Below are 17078 nucleotides of genomic sequence, written 5' to 3' on the forward strand. Positions count from 1 at the left end.
CGAGTCCCGAGTCGGCTGACCGAGGACGCGACCAAGCTAGGAAACTGGGGTGAGATGCCGCAGCATTTGTTTCCCGCCCCCCCCCCCACCCCCGCCACCATTTTCCTTGCAGGGCGGGACTTTTTACAGAACTATAGCTCTCTGAGTCTTCACATTCTCTCAGTTACAGCTCCCACAAAAGGCCCCCTGCCGGCGAACGTGATGTGACGTTCGGCACCCCCCATCCTCTCTCCCCTTTTCCTTGCCCCCGTAAGAATGGTTCAGCCGGGCACTGAGGCTCCTTGAGTTGGATCCATGATTGCACCCGCCCTCCCCCGGAATGTGGGCCTGTGGAGCGAGTGAGGTGGGAGGGCCGGAGGCGGGAGGCGTGCTGGGCCCCGGCCGCCGTGGAGGCAGTGTCGGCCGCGGGCGGTGGGAGGAGCCGTGCGGTTCCGGCTGCCCGGGCGAGGCGACCCTTGGGTCCGCGCCGCGGGCGGGGAGGACAGGTAGGCGAGCGGGCAGCCGCGGCTCCGGGAGAAGCTCGGGCTGCGGAGTCCCCGACGGCGCCCGGCGCGCCCCCCGCGCCCTCGGCCTCCGGCGTTGAGGCGGGGGAGTAAGGAGATGCCGACCCAGAGAGACAGCAGTACCATGTCTCACCCGATAGTTGGCGGCGGCAGCGGGGACCACTCTCACCAGGTCCGGGTGAAAGCCTACTACCGCGGGTGAGTGTCTGGGGTGGGGGTGGGAGGGGAGGGAAAGGCCAGCGCGACTTGGCCTGGTGGAGGGGCTGGTGTGGGGCTGGAGATGTGGGATGGGTGGTTTGGGCGGGCAAGTCGGGGGACTCGGGATGGGTGACCGAGTGGTCGGGGGAGGAGCACGGGGCACTGGATTGGGGCACCCCCAGGGTGTGGTGCAGGGCGCCCTGGAATCCCGCGGCTGAGGGTCCTGAGTAGGATCCGAGGGAGGAGCCTTGGAGTAAGTAGGTCCACCCGCTGGGTCCGAGAGAGTCGCCTACTGAGAGATTTACAAGAGCTTTACGTATTTAAGTCTGGGTGTATTGGGGGTTGAGAGTTGATTCTGAGCGGTGGCTTCGTTAATTAAGTTTACTCTGTGTTTAAAAGACAGGATTGCTTCCGTTTGTCGACCCTTTTGATTACCAGCAGGCCTGAAGCCTCTGGTTCTCTAAGTCAGGTTTGTCTGTATCAGAGAGAAGAGTTCGCGACGTGTATCTGGACTGTGGTCAGGCTGCCAGTGTATTAAACATAGGAGTTATCTGAGTAAAGCTGATGCGTTTTCGGGGATATGCATTAGATACTTATGCCTCGCCAGTCTTAGGTTGTATATGTGTAAATTAAAATCTGTGAACGCTTGAGTGTTGCTTCAAGGACAGCCCCATAGGGTGAGATATTGCAAGGAGAGGAGAAGCATAGGCACAGTTTTAAAATCTGTGATCTTTACTCATATCACTACTTAAGTTATAACTACTGCGGTTACCAGAAATAATCCAGTCCTAAAACCATTGTGTTAAATCATATTCCGTAACCAGTGCTCTGAAGTGTTCCCCTTGCCTTGAATTCAGTTGTGGTCTGAAATTTCTTTGAGATAATTATATTTGGGAGCTTTAGAAAGGTGAGCTGTTAGTGTGAGTATAAAGGGTTGAAACTAAGAGTTAACAGAAAACCCAACCGCTGTGGCCTTACTGCTTGTCCAAGCAGAAGTAAATTGCTTTAAAAAACTCACGCACTAGATTTGAAACTGCAGTGCATACTTTTACATTCCTTAGAGGATCAGTGAAGATAGCAAACTTTCAAAATGCCTCTCTTGTTGTGATTTCAAAGAAAATATAAGCCCCTAAATATCTTATTGATTTGATGTAAAGACGTACTAGTTTGCTTCCGTGAAGCCTTTGACCTCTCTCTGTTCATTAGCTTGATTGTATTCAGGAGTTTAGAGGAGTTATTTTGGACAGTAACAGTTTTTGCCTAAATTGATCAAGGAAGTCTTGATTTTAAAACGAGAGCTATGCTCTTTGCACCGTGGGGGAAAAAAAAGCTTTCTTCTTTTACCTTACCTCCTGTAATTTGACAGATGAGATATTTCACTTCATAATGTGATCCATTTTATAGTTGATGGTCCATGAGTTGTTAGGTACAGAAAATGAAATATGGTACATTTTCTTCTTTTTTTTTTATATAGTGTCTGATTATTGACAGTTCAAAAAACTAGATTGAAAATAAATATACGCACATGGTAGGAAAGTGCGGATTGTTCAGAAGTATAAAATAAAAAGTGTTCCCCATCCAGTTCTTCCAACCTGCAGAGGTAACTGCTATTGATTCCTTTCTCTGGAAGATGAGTAATTGGATGCACACTACATTTTGCTTCCTCACTCCCTGATGCCTCTCAATTTTTGATTGTTAAACTGTTATTTTTAGTTCTCAGGTTTACCTTTATAACTTTAAATAATATAAATTGTTGACATTAAATTGTTTCCAATGATTCCAACTATGAAAACATGAAGAAACTAGTGCTTCTTCCTTTTTTCCTATTTTTATTAGTTTGACAACTGTAGATAGGCCTAGTAAGTAAATATAAATCATTGAAAGAAATCAAGGTCACCTATACTTTAGAATGTAGGTATCACATTATCTTGGCTTATTGCTCCAATTATTTTTTAAAAAAGAAGATAAGGACTTATAACCCTTGTAATGCTTGACTAAAATGTCTCCCAGACATTCAAGTTAACATTTTCTTTGCTTGTTTTTAAAAACCTATGAATTTTACTAAGTAATGAATCAACCCCTTGCCCTTTAGTGCTTGTATTCAATGAAAGCTCTCTAATAGTGCCGTCATTTCAAGCCTCATTTAAAGGCAACATCAGCACTCTAAATAGTACCAACTTCTGTCCTCTGAAATTAGATTTCTTAAGATTATATGTTTATTAACAATAGTCTAAACTGATGGTTATATTACATAGTCAGCTGCTCATTACTACAGATGAAACTAAAATGAGTCACCAATGAGGATAGTTAATAAACACGTTGGCTAACTAGAATACCTGCCTGATTTTAAAATAGAAAATTCTTCCCTTACTATCAAGAAAAGTAAGGACAATCTGCATTTGAAAAAGTTTCTGTTCCTTCAGATCATCAGAATGGCCGTTATCAGAGAGCTTTCCCCTAATCCCCTTCTAACAATATTTCTTTCCAGTGAATATTGACATCTTGGAATAGCCAGAATTTTTTAGTGAATGAATTGCCATCTCCTTTCAACAGTGTGTTTAGTGTTCTCATACTGTTAGATTTGTTCTTGCTGGAACTGTGATGTCTCCCTAGATATAACAGATATTTAATTAGCCTTTTTCTAGTTTTTAAGCAGGAGGTTAATAGCACGGAGAATCTGATTTTATTGGAGACCACATAAGAATGCCTGTCTCCTGGCCTGTGCTCCTCTTGCCTCACTGCGGGAGCCTGTCAATGAGTGGCCTGCCTTCCTTCAATCATTGCCTAGTGGTGTTAGTTTGGAGGAGGAGAAACAGGTTTTGTGGGTTAGTGGTAGATTGCCATTGTGTGCGCTATCCTTATATAAAGATACTTGATATTATGGAATTTAACAAGGAAATGTCTGGATTACTCATTTCTTTACATTATAAACATAAGAGAAATTTTGCAAAAAGCTTGTAAAATAGCTTTTTAAACCACTGCTGTTGAGCAGTTATGAATCCAGAGGATTCTTTCTGTGCACATCTACAAATAAAAAGGGATGAACTCCTCACATATTTGGAAAGTATAGCTTGTTCAGTGATGAAGTATGCAGGATTTTTCTCACTATGAACAAGTCTTGGCAAGACTTGTTTTTAAAAGTATTGCAAAATAATTTTAGTGATATACTTTAGTAATGGTTGTAAGGAAATAAAAATGACATATTGCATTGAAAGTTGGGGGAATGTGAGTTATCGGTTGTGGAGCTTTTGGCATGGCACCTAACCACAGGGCAGCAGATCCATAGCTTCACCAGAGAGAGAAAGGACATGGTGGCCTGGTGCCAAAACCAAAGCAACCCTCTCAGAAATTTGGGTTAGATAATGTGGAGATAAATTGCTTGTTAGCAGTGAGGACTGAAGTTGAAGCATTATGGGAGAGGCTGATGATGCCAGGATCACCTGCATGGGCTCAGTAGTTGTGGCTTGAGGGCTTAGTTGCTCTGCGGCATGTGGAATCTTCCCGGACCAGGGCTTGAACCCATGTCCCTTGCATTGGCAGGCAGATTCTGTGCCACCAGGGAACCCCTTTCCTAGATAGCTTTCTAATACAGCTCCCAAACCTCTCTTCAAGGTAAACTTGAGTGTATGTTTTTTTATGGTTGAAATGAGCCTAATGAAAACACGGATTTTAAAAATTCCAGTATTGTTTAGGACTTCACATTTTACGAAAGCGTGTTAAAACTCAGTTTAATAAATATTGTTGAACAACTACTATAAGCCGGGTGCATAGTACTGGGGTGGGCACAGAGGATGTAGAGGTGGATAATACAAGGGTCTGCCCTTGAGGAACCAGGAGACTTGTAAGAGAAAAGACTTTAAAAAGTTAATAAGGGGGGTGTGTGTGTGTGTTTATTTATGTGTAAGGTACGTGCAAGGATGGCTATTGGGGAGAAGTTTGGGGCGAGAGAAGCCCTCCAAGAAGATGAAATGTTTGAGGCTTTTAAAGGATAAGTAGGTTTGTCTGCTGGATTATGATGTGGTGGGAAGTCATTCCAGGCATTGCACAGCTGCATGATATGTTTGGGGAATTCAGATCAGTTTAGTTGTTAGTCCCATAGTCTTTCCTCATTAGGACATAAAGTGTAAAGTGGGCACCAATGAGAAGTGAGGTCATAAGAAGGTTCACAAGCACTAGATCATGAAGACTGTCGAATATCATGCTTCAGACTTTTTCTCATTGGTGAAGGTTTTAAGTAAGAGGGGTGCACGATTTAGATTTTTATTTTAGAAAGATCACTCTTGGAACCAGTAGAGTAGATGAATTAGCAATGGATGAGACTAATCTGGAGGCTTTGGAAGTAGTCTGAGAGATTCTTAGGAGATGGAAAAGAGGATATAGATTCAATGGCAATTTTACGGGGTAGAATCAATATGAATTGGAGAATGATTGCCTGTGGAGAGGAGAGAGGGTCTGAGTCTGACATGGATTTCTCATTTGGAGAGACTAGGGAATAGAGAAGGAAGAGATTTATTAGAGAGGGTAATTGATTACCTGAAACAAGTAATCAAATTTTGAACTCAGGGTGCTTTGGGGCATCCAGGTGGAAATGTCCAGAATTAACTGAACAACTCTTTCTTGTGTGCCTGCTCTGTGTTCCCAGCACTGTGCGTGACAGCTAACCTATGTAGGAACATGGGGGAGAATGATGGTAAGAACAAAAATGCCACCAATGGCCAAATACAGATCACAGAGACAAGGCACTAAAGCTAAATTTTAAGAATACCGAAATATATAAAGTAGCCTCTCACCCCCACTTCCTATGGGTAGCTATTATTAAGTCAGGGATATTCTGCACCACATCAGTATATCTGTAAGTACAGGTATGTGTATACACACAGACACACCCTTTTATTTTTCCAATAAATGGATTCATATTTCCATACATGTTTCTTTAACTTGAGGGTTTTCACTCATGAGGTCATTTTTCCATGTCAGATAGACAAATACTTAGGTAGATACATATAGAGTGAGCCACCTCTTTCTTTATATCTGATACATAGTGTTCCATGGTATTGTTGTACCATAATTTACTTAATCTTTTTTTCTGATTGATGAACTTTCATTAAATTGCTTTGTCAAATCATGCTGAAGGAACATCCTTATATTTAATTCATATTCTTGCAAATATGGTCAAAAATATGCCTATTTTAAAACTTGATATTGTCCTCCAAAAATGTATCAATTGACATTCCCAACAACAGTGTACAAATGAAGCATTTTTCTTATGTTCCTGTTGCATATCTGTCTTTTAAATTTTTGCAAATACAATTGGCAAAAATGCTAACTTTTTTTTTTAACAGCATTGAGAGGTAGATCTCACTATCTCCATTTTATGGATGATAATACTGAGGCTTAGTAAACCACAATTCAAAGCTGAGTTTTACTCTTCAGAGAAATTTCCCTTTAGTCTTTTACTATATTGAAGGGGCATTCTGAGATTACTTTTTTTCTTTATTGTCAGATTCGTATTTCACATTTGTTCTTTTTGAGTCAGTTTTCTAGCTCCTTGACTATTAAAAGTGAAAGTTGCATTATGGTTTTCTTATAATTAACAATTAATTTGAGGGGTGATACTTTGAGAGATTGTATGAATATTTCCTCAAAACCTATCATCCAGAGGTTTTGCCATCCATGGATAATCCTGCCTACAAAAACTTTTTTTTCCCCTGATGGTACTATATTTAATTTAGGAGAGAAACTTATGTTGAGATAGCAGAAGGACTGAATATGGTTCTTTTTCAGGTTTATTTTTAAAAGCAATTAGTCCTAAAGAAAAACTTTAGATTCTATATTTTTGAACATAGGAACATAATGAATGCTTAAAAATGTTTGACTGCTGAAGCAAAGATAAAAATGCTTTTTTTTTCTTTTTTTTAAATTCAGCTAAAACTATATCTAAATTTGCCATTTTGGGCATCTTTGTGGTGAAGCACACTGTATTCTGTTGAAGACCAGTGGTAAGCTAATTTATGCCAACACTGAAGTTAAAACCAGAAAAAAAAAATCTTCCATGCATAATTTGTTTTGTACCTTGAGAAGTAATATCTTTACTTTGCAGCTTATTTTTAGCTTTGGTAGTATAATAAGAATTTGGTGATTGTGGGGTATATGAACATGGTGCTCCTCTCAGTTACTTAGAAGGGTATTTATAAAAAACTCCCTTAAATGTTTTAGTTCCTGGAACTTAAGGAATGGCAGTTGATAAAGCATGACTCCTTCATTGAGTCTCTTTAGGATGTATGTACTTATGATTTTTAAAGGATTACACAGGTGTTTTAAGAATATTTGTATGTTCTGATAAATATTTTACAGCTCTTGAAAAAATAAGGTTTCTGAAAAATCCCTGTTGTTTACAGATATGCTTACATATGTGTTACTTTTAACTACATGTGGACCTTAATAAGGAAGTCATATTTTGAGGACATCTGATCATGCTAATTTTTTCTCCTTGCATTCGAAAAAGATAATGTCACACTTGTTCTTTGCCATGGAAATTCCGTGGGAGCCTTTCCTTCTCTTCTGATTTAATTTTAAAATATACTCTCCCAATCCTCACCCCCTCATACTAGTAACTTTCAGGATATTTTGAAAGAAAAATTGCTTTAAGGTAAGCAGGTTTCCCTTTTAATGTCACTAGAAGAAGGAACTGTTTTCTATTTAAGTTTTCTTTTTAAAATATAAATTTTAAAAATAATTAAAACAATTTTATTTATTTATGTCTTAGAATTTGTTTTATATTTTATTTATATTTTGTTATAAAGTAAAATTTATCATAGAATCATACCTTTACGTGGTAGAAAAATTAATAGTATTCTATGCCATTTAGAAGGGTGTAAGTAGCAATACAAAGTTACATCTTTCTGTCTCTGGTCTCTCCTTAATCCCCAGTTCCACCAGCCAGAGTTAACCACTATTACAGTTTTGCTTTCTTTTATTATATCTGTTGATGAATGAAAGATGGGGAATTTAGCACATCTTCATTGCCTCCTCTCCTGTTTTTAGTTTTTCTTATGGTTACATTTATAACTTAAATGATATACCTCCTCCTGCTTTTCTTTATGTATAATTGTGGTAAAAAAAATTTTAATTGACCATCTTAACCATTTTTAAGTGTACAGTTGAGTAGTGTTAACTATATTCACATTATGTGACCAATCTCCAGAACTTTTTCATTTTGCAAAACTGTAGCTACGTACTAACAACTCTCTCATTCTCCTCCAACCCCTAACCCCTGGCAACTACTATTCTGTTTTCTGTTTCTGTGAATTTGACTACTCTAGATATTTCATATAAATGGAGTCATACAGTATTTGTCTTTTTGTGACTGGCTTATTTCACTTCACATGATGTCTTCAAGGTTCATTCATATTGTAGCATGTGTCAGAATTTCCTTTTTAAGGCTGAATAATATTTCTTTGTATTTGTATATCACATTTAGTTTATGTATTCATCTGTCGGTGGACACTTGTGTTGCCTCCACCTTTTGGCTATTGTGAATAATGTTGCTATGAATGTGGATGTACAAATATCTATTGGATTCCCTGCTTTCAGTTCTTTTGGATATATGTACCCAGAAGTGGAGTTGCTGGATCATATGGAAATTCTGTTTTTAATTTTTTGAGAAATATCCATAATGTTTTCTATAGCTGCTGCACCATTTTACATTCCCACCAACAGTGCACAAGGTGCCAGTTTCTCCACATCTTTGATTACACGTTATCATGTTTTTTTGATAGTAGCCATCCTGTTGGATGTGAGGTGACATCCATTAGGATGGCTACTATCATTACATTCATTACAGTTTATTTTTAACTGGAGTATAGTTGATTTACAATGTGTGTTAATTTTTGCTGTATCATTATGGTTTTGATTTGCATTTCCCTAATAATTAGTGGTGATGAACGTCTTTTTCCTAAGCTTGTTGGCCATTTGTATATCCTCTTTGGAGAAGTGTCTGTTCAAGTCCTTTGACTATTATTAAATTCAGGTTGTTTGTTTTTTTCTTGTTCCCTGCTTTTATATTCAATTATTAGTTTTAGATAAAAGTATTGACCCTCCAACTAAGAGATATTTTTGAATTTACACTTCCTTTCGCTTCCTCTACATCTCGATTTTTCTTGGTAATTTTTACATTGTGAAGGTTTATAACATTCTGTGCTTTAACTCATATTTTTTTAAATGATTAATGAATGCTTATGTAAGTGTGATGCACTTGAAAAGCCAAGAAGTGTGGTTAGATGCTTAGAGAAGGAAAACTAATCTTGTGTCAATAAAACTTCTCTCTTTTAAGGGTTGCTGTTAACTTTTGTTTTGGGGGCTGGTATGTTTTCTCCATCAATTTTATCCCATCTGTTTCCAGTTATCTAGGATTGTTTCATACTTTCTGGTCTGCTGCTGGTTCCTTTTTCGTTTTCTAAGACTTTGATAAACTTGTCATTTCAGTGGGCCCTTAGGATGAAAGGTTATAGATGTTTGTACCCTCCACCATATTAAACCAGAATCATCTGTGTTGTTTTTAGAATGTTGGATTATTTTTATTTAATAAGGTTCCACTTCTATTTAAAGTGTTATATGAATACATAATGTTTTAAAATTTATTGAACACAGTGATATTATACTATATGCTAGGTACTATTCAAAGTATTATAATTATGAATTCAGTTAATCTATTAAATCTTTATAATACCATAGGAGATTATATTACTCTGATTTTATGGATGAGGAAATTGAGCCAACAGGAAAGTTAAAACAACTAACTTAAGGTTGTACAGCTGATAGTGATAGAGCCTGGATTCAAACCCAAGCATACTGGCTTTAGTTCTCACGGTCTTAACCATTGTATTATGGCTGCCTCTTATGTGTCATTCCTCCATTGTGGAATTTTTTTTTTTAATTAATTTATTTATTGGTTGTGTTGGGTCTTCATTGCTGCACATGGGCTTTCTCTAGTTGCTGTGAGCAGGGGCTACTCTTCGTTGTGGTGCACGGGCTCCTTGTTGCCATGGCTTCTCTTGTTGCGGGGCACGGACTCTGGCCTCATGGGCTTCGGTAGTGGTGGCACATGGGCTCAATAGTTGTGGCTCACAGGCTCTAAAGCGCAGGATCAATAGTTGTGGTACACAGGCTTAGTTGCTCCGCGGCATGTGGGATCTTCCTGGAGCAGGGACTGAACCCGTGTCCCCTGCATTGGCAGGCGGATTCTTAACCACTGTGCCACCTAGGAAGCCTGGAATGCTTTTTGTTTTACATTTTCTCATGCTTTTTTCAGTCTAACATATGACACCTCCATTCACTCAACATGTAATAATTGAACATCCACTCTGGGCCAGATGCTGCTTCAGATATTGGTGATATAACAATGAACAAAACAAAATGCCTGCTCTCATGGATTTTACGTTTGGCTGGGGGTGACAGACTGTAAAATATGTATAATTTATATATGCTGGCAATGTATTTTCTCTGAAGAATAAAAAAATTAGCTAGCTTCATGTACTAAAGTAGACTCATTTAATCTTTTTCTTTGCATGTGGTTAGTTCTAGTTTTAATTTTTTGAGGAACTTCTATATTATTATCCATAGTAGCTATACCAATTTACATTCCCACAAACAGTGTAAAGAGGTCCCCTTTTCTCCACACCCTTACCAACACTTGTTATTATTGTCTTTTTTGATGATTCATTTAATCTTGGAAACAAGGATTACAGTTTTTATTAGCCAAACTCCTAAGGGTGAGATTGACCATATCCAGTATGCTTTTGTCACAAAATAACATCTGATGATAGCTGTGCATTGGGTGAATTCTGCTGTGGGAGGTGGTGTTGCTGTGTAGCATGCAGGTGGTTTTTTCAGGAGTGTTTCTGGGATTGACAGCTATGGAAGAGAAGGAGGGAAGGAAGCAAGCTTAGGTAGGAAAAAATCAAGATGCCCTGAAGTCTCTACAGAAACCCTTAGTTGACCCTCCCGGGAGTTCTGAAAATGAGTTGACACTTCAGAACTTTCCTGAGTTACGTCTAGGACCTTTATACCCTGATATTGAATTGGTTGTTGGTTGTGGGCAGACCAGGAAGGGGGTTTGAAAATAGGTGAGGAGTCAAATCTCTGAAGGAGGCTGAACACTGGGGATGTCTATTGGCAGCACTCCCGGCAACTGGTATGGCAAATGCTCCATTGCTAGCGCGGATTCTGGAGGTGGGATGGAGAGGGGGAACGTCAGATCACAGCATCCACCGCAAGTGTCATTAGGAGATGTGGATTTGAATTTGCATTCTGTTTCATAACAATGAGATTCTGGCAAATATTCCTTTGTGTTTTGCTTTTTAAACTTGTAAAATAGGATTAGTAGGTCTAGTTTGACAGTTATTATGAAGATCATATAAGATAATGTTTGTTCAAACATCTGAACATACTAAATATTCTAAATATTAAATTCTAAACATACTAAATATTCTATACATGTTTATAGGCTAAGGAAACATAAACAGTGATATTTCCTTGTCAAGAGTGCACTTTTTAGAAAATGGGTTTCTCCTGGGAAATTCTACTTCTACATTCAGTTAAGAAATATTTGAGCCCCTATTATGTAAATAGTTATGTGAATATATTAAAAAGTCAAGAATTTTTATCTTCCCGTTGTTTATAATTTAGCTAAGGCTGTGTATTTATAATTAGTTGAGTAACAAAAAATGGCACATAAGATACATGTTGGACAGGTTTAAAAGTATAGACCATTAAGCTTATCTGGTCGAAAAAGGTTTAATGAAAGTTGATGTTGAAGAAAAAAGTTGATGTTGAAGAAAGATCCCCACCTCTCTCCTTAAACTGAGGAAGTGTCAGGATTAAAACTTGGATCATCAAGGTCTTATGGATGGGGGTTGTGAGTGAACCAGATGTCTGTAATGGAGTGTTTGTGTCTGCAGTGGTGGGATCATGTTGAGAACAGAAATTGGAACCAGCTTATCAGGAGCCTTAAATACCACAGAGAGAGTTGGAATTAGGAGACCCTTGCATAGAGATAATAGTTAAAACACTGAATGTGAATTCGGTTTCAGAAACAGAGAGAATGAATGTGAGAGAGGGTGTGAAGAATGTCTTGTGATTGGAGACAGAAGGAGACTTAATTAGTGTTCCGAATAGTAGAAAGGGAGCCAGGGAAGCAGATTGTTATGAAAGCCAAGGCAAGAGGGTTCTAAAAAGGCAGGGGCAGAGAACCATGAGATATTTAGAAAGAGAATGATTATCAAGAAAAGGCCATTCAGTTTCTATGTGTGGTTCTATGCTTACCTTCTGTAAAGCCCCTAAAGACTGCAGTTTTAACTTTTTTGCAGATGTCTAAAATTTTTAATACCTTCCTTCTTACTCTGTGCTCTATGTTCCAACTACCCAGTGTCTGCTTGCACAGTCTGTAACACAGTGTCATTTCCTTCCCTTCTTCAACAAATATGTATTGAATACCCATTCTGTGCTAGACACTGCGTTGGTCACTAGGAATATAATGAGCAAATATAATGAACTTCTTTAATCAAGCTTACGTTCTAGCTGGGGTGGACAGCAGACTATAAACACTGGTGTACCTGTGCAGTGGTGGAAGAGGTAGGTCAGAGGGGCAGCTAGGGCCAGTTCATACAGGGCCTTGTAGACCCTGCTAGGGACTTTGGATTTCCCTTTATTTTGGGGAAAGGCATTTGGAGATTTTAAAAGAAAGGAGAGACATGAACTACATTAATTTTGTAAAACCCTTATGACAGTCTGGCACACGGAGGTCACTATATGTTAAATTAGAGTCATTCAGTCTATTTGACTTACCTTTGAAAGGATGACTGTGGCTAGCTGCTACCTGAAGATTAGGTCACAGGGGGCTTTCTCATGGCTTCTTGGAGGAAAACCCAGGCTTCTGTTCTAAAACATTTTGTTGCATTTTTAAGTCTTGTAGTGAATAGGTGGATAAGTACTATGAATTATCTAACAGTAATATAAAAATAAACATACACTTATGTCTATTCCTTCATTTTTTTGGGGTGTCTACCTTAAACTATGAATCGTATTTTAAAACCAGTTTTGGCAAATGGGTTGTTAATCTGGGTGGTTAATCTGTGAAAGTCAGGGCTGAGGAAGAGGACATGACAGATCTTTGTCAGATTTTTGAAGGGCCATCTCTTGGATGAAGGTAGACTTTTTTGGGGGTGGGGTAGAGATCTGGGACTAGAGATTAGAAGAGATTTCAGTTAAGCGTAATACAGAAGCCAATCAATAATAGAGCTGGAGTGCCTCACAGAAGAGTGCGCTTCTGATAACTAACATTACAGCAAAAGTGGGGCTGCTGTCTGTTAGAGCAATTAGGGTGGGCTTCCTGAATGAGGAAGGGAGATTGAAGTAAGGTTTCTCACAAAACCACTAGGTTTATTTTTAAGCATTATCCAACATTGGTATTTTATTTTTTACAGAGTTAACTGAAAGCAACACATGTTGAAGCACACACAAAACAGCTAAAGTGTCAAATTGTCAGGCATTCAGTAACATGTGGAGCATTATTAGTCTTAGTCATTGTCTAACTTAAAGCTCCTTTTCTTTTTCAGGGATATCATGATAACACATTTTGAACCTTCTATCTCCTTTGAGGGCCTTTGTAATGAGGTTCGAGACATGTGTTCTTTTGACAACGAACAGCTTTTCACCATGAAGTGGATAGATGAGGAAGGTGAGTGGTAAAAAGAGGGCTGCCTGTGTGAGCATTTGATTTGCGATACCGTTCTGGCATTTGTTTTTAAAATTAATAAAAATCCTAATTAATTCAAGGAGGGAAGGGTATATTAGAAAGTTGATGCCATTCTTATTTTCCTTCAAGTGTTTAAAAGACTACCAAAGAGTACAACTTTGTTTTGCCCTTTTTATCTATAAATATAGTGAAATTAATGTGACTTTTTTTCCAGCAATAAGGTAAACATCTCATTAAATAGTTACATTTTAGATTACTTTTGAATGTGTTGCCTTATATTTTAAGAGATTACTTTCAATAATTTGACAATACTTTAAAGAAAAAATTCTTTAAAGAAAAATATTTTTTAAAAAAGTGTAGAAGTGATCATGACAACCACTTCAAAGATGGTGGCAGAAACTTGATTCAGAAAACATTTATTGAATATCTGTGTGCTGAGGATAGATACTTTCTATCCTCAAACTCCACAGGGAGATGAACATGCTAAAAACAAATGTGATAGTTGAACCTAAATGCATAGGGGCCTCAGAATACAAAAGAAACAGCATCCATATATGCCTGAAATATCTGCAGTTTGAACCTATAACAGAGCAAAAGTTTTTGAAGTGGAGCAAGTGAAGGGAGAACCAAAAAGAAAGAACAAGACATAGAAGAAAGAATAAGATATAAAAAGGCACGGAGGTATGAAGAACATGGTGTGTGGGGAAGAGCAGTAGTTTTACTAAATTGAAAGTATGGGGACTTCCCTGGTGGCGCAGTGGTTAACAATCTGCCTGCCAGTGCAGGGACACGGGTTCGATCCTGGTACAGGGAGATCTCACATGCCCCAGAGCAACTAAGCCCTGTGTGTCACAACTACTGAGCCTGCGTGCCACAACTACTGAAGCCTGTGCACCCTGGGGCCCTTGTACCACAACTGCTGAGCCCGCATGCCGCAGCTGCTGAAGCCTGCATGCCTAGAGCCTGTGCTCCATGAGAAGAGAAGCTACCACACTGAGAAGCCGAGCACCGCATGAAGAGTAGCCCCGCTTGCCACAACTAGAGAAAGCCTGTGTGCAGCAATGAAGACCCAGTGCAGCCAAAAGTTTAAAAAAAAAAGAAAGAAAGAAAGTATGGGGAGGCCTCCTCCTCTCCGTTCCATTATTGAACTTGAGTTGAAAGAGGTGAGTCTGTCTCAGAATGGAGGTAAAACAGCCACCAGGTCACTCCCAGCCTGCTGCCGCCGTAAGGAGGAGGGCCGTGATCCAAAGGAACCAGCACAGTTGAGAAAACTGTTTATTGGTGGTCTGGACTTTGAAACTGCAGATGATAGTTTAAGAGGACGTTTTGAGAAATGGGGCACACTGACAGATTGTGCAGTGATGAGAGACCCCCAAAGAAAATGTTCCAGGACCTTAGTCTTGTGACTTACTTGAGCACTGAAGAGGTGAATGCAGCAGTGAGTGCAGGACCATGCAAGGTTGATGGGCATTTGGTGGAACCAAAGAGAGCTCTTTCTGGAGAGGATTCTGTAAAGCCTGCTGCCCTTCTGAAAGTGAAGAAAATTGTTTGTTGGTGGTAAAGTTGATACAGAAGAATTTGAGAGACTACTTTGAAAAGTATGGCAAGATTGAAAGCATAGGAGTTATGGAAGACAGGCAGAGTGGAGAAAAGAGAGGATTTACTTTTGTAACTTTTAACAATCATGATACAGTTAATAAAATTGTTGTTCAGAAGTACCACACTATTAACGGGCATAATTGTGAAGTGAAAAGGGTCCTTTCTAAACAAGAAATGTAGTCTGCGGGTTACAAAGAGGTCATGGAGGTCGATCTGGCAACTTTGTGGGTTGTGGTGGAAACTTTGCAGGTGGGTGGAGGGTTTTTGTATTTAACCTGTTAACCAGAAGTCATGGGGGCCTAGTTATGCTAATGCTCCTTTTTAAAAGATAACTTTTACCCCAAAATAATTAAAATATTACTCAATTACTATTCAGATCAGCTGCTGATTATTCATAAGGGCTATTATTGCTGCCCCAAAAGGCCTTGTTAAAAATTGAGATTTGACGTTAATTAACATTTGATGTTAATTCACTGTTTAAAAAAATGACTTTTGAGGGACAGATGCTTAAAATAAAATTGTTTTCCAAATTATTTTTTTAATTAGCTAATTAATTTTAAAAGTTAAGGATGGGGATTGGTAAGGAACTTCACCTAGATCCTTGCTACTCAAAATATAGTCTGTGGTACTTAAGAGAAAAGGGGGCTCTCCAGCCCTATCACAGACTACTGAATCAGAATCTACATTTTAACAGGATCTACTGGTGAGCTGCATGAATGTTAAAGTTTGAGAAGCATAGGACTAGATCCCAGAAGGCTTTTTGCAAACCACATTAGACTATTTTACATGATGGAATGTCATTGAAGTGTAGTTGAAAGATGCCTAAATATACTAGTTTTGTATAATTGTTTTCCATTAATTGTAATACTGATGGAATTTCATTTTAAGAAATGCCATTTTAATATTTAGCTCAGTATTATGGGCTGGCCATTTCTGTGTTCCTGGTATGAAGAGCTCTGCAGAGATATTCCAGCTTCAAGCTATGGGTAAACTGAAGCCCATTCTCATTTTTTTAAGGACATTTTTAAAAGTTTCTGTAAAGTAATCCTTATTTACTGTTTGGGGGGAAAAAAGTAGTAGAGATGGTCATGTAATTTAAAAAGAAGTCTTTTGTTTGCCCTTTTATCTTCTCTCCTGTCTCACCAATCCTAGCCCTAAGGGAGGAAACCACAGCTTAGTATATATCCTTCTAGATATAGTCTATGCATATACAAATATTCTTGTTTCTATACATCACACAAAAAGAAATGTATACAAACCATTAAGCAGTACTTTATATTATGTATTGGACGTTTTTCATTTCAGTGTGCATCAGTTTGCATCATTACCTTTTTTTTTAAAACACTGCATAGTATTCCATATTGTAGATATTTCATGATTTATTTAATCTTTTATTGATGGACATTTGGACTGTTTCCAGTTTTTGCCTACTATAAGTAATATATAATGAACATTTTTATATGTAATTTTGTGCTGTTGTATGGGACTCTGTAGCAAATGTGCTGAATATGCAGATTGTAGATTTTGGTAGCTAGTGACAGTTTGCTCTCTAGGAAAGTTAAACCAATTTATGGCACAGCTACGCTGAATGAGAGCATCCCTTCACTCTTGCCTTCACCAGCCTCAGATATTATGTCATTAACATTTTTTGAAAATCTAATAAGTGAAATGCTAGCTTTGTAGTTTAAATTTTGTATTATTTAAGAGTAAGACTGAGTTTTCTCATCTATTCAACTACTTTTTGACCTTCTCTATCTAAAGGTTTGTTTAAATGTTGTTAATTATAAATGGTGTGGATATTTCACAGTATGTCTTCAGTGAGAAGATGAGACTATAATTTAGCACTGTGCATAGAATATGGTTAGCATAGAGAGTTCCCTGGCGGTCTAGTGGTTAGGACTTGGCGACTGCTGTGGCCCAGGTGCAGTCCCTGGTAGGGCAACTGGGATCCTGCAAGCTGCATGGTGAGGCAAAAAAAATAATAAGAAGAAGAAAGGAAAAGAATATAGCTAGTAACAATACAC

The 17078-nt window shown here is 38.6% G+C and overlaps 1 protein-coding gene across 2 annotated transcripts in view; it reads left to right on the top strand.

Moving 5' to 3' along the window:
* Window positions 1-257: 257 nt before the first annotated feature.
* PRKCI (protein kinase C iota) overlaps window positions 258-17078 on the top strand; it is a 67105-nt gene continuing 50284 nt past the window's right edge. Inside the window, exons 1-2 of one of the 2 annotated variants that reach the window (XM_057738651.1) lie at window positions 258-701; window positions 13316-13437. In XM_057738651.1, coding sequence (XP_057594634.1) covers window positions 601-701; window positions 13316-13437 — 223 coding nt within the window. In that variant the 5' untranslated portion in view covers window positions 258-600. The remainder of the gene's footprint in view (window positions 702-13315; window positions 13438-17078) is intronic. The other variant, XM_057738652.1, reaches the window with a different exon arrangement.

The sequence above is a fragment of the Hippopotamus amphibius genome, chromosome 6, assembly GCF_030028045.1.
Source record: "Hippopotamus amphibius kiboko isolate mHipAmp2 chromosome 6, mHipAmp2.hap2, whole genome shotgun sequence".
In the NCBI taxonomy this organism is placed as follows: Eukaryota; Metazoa; Chordata; class Mammalia; order Artiodactyla; family Hippopotamidae; genus Hippopotamus; species Hippopotamus amphibius.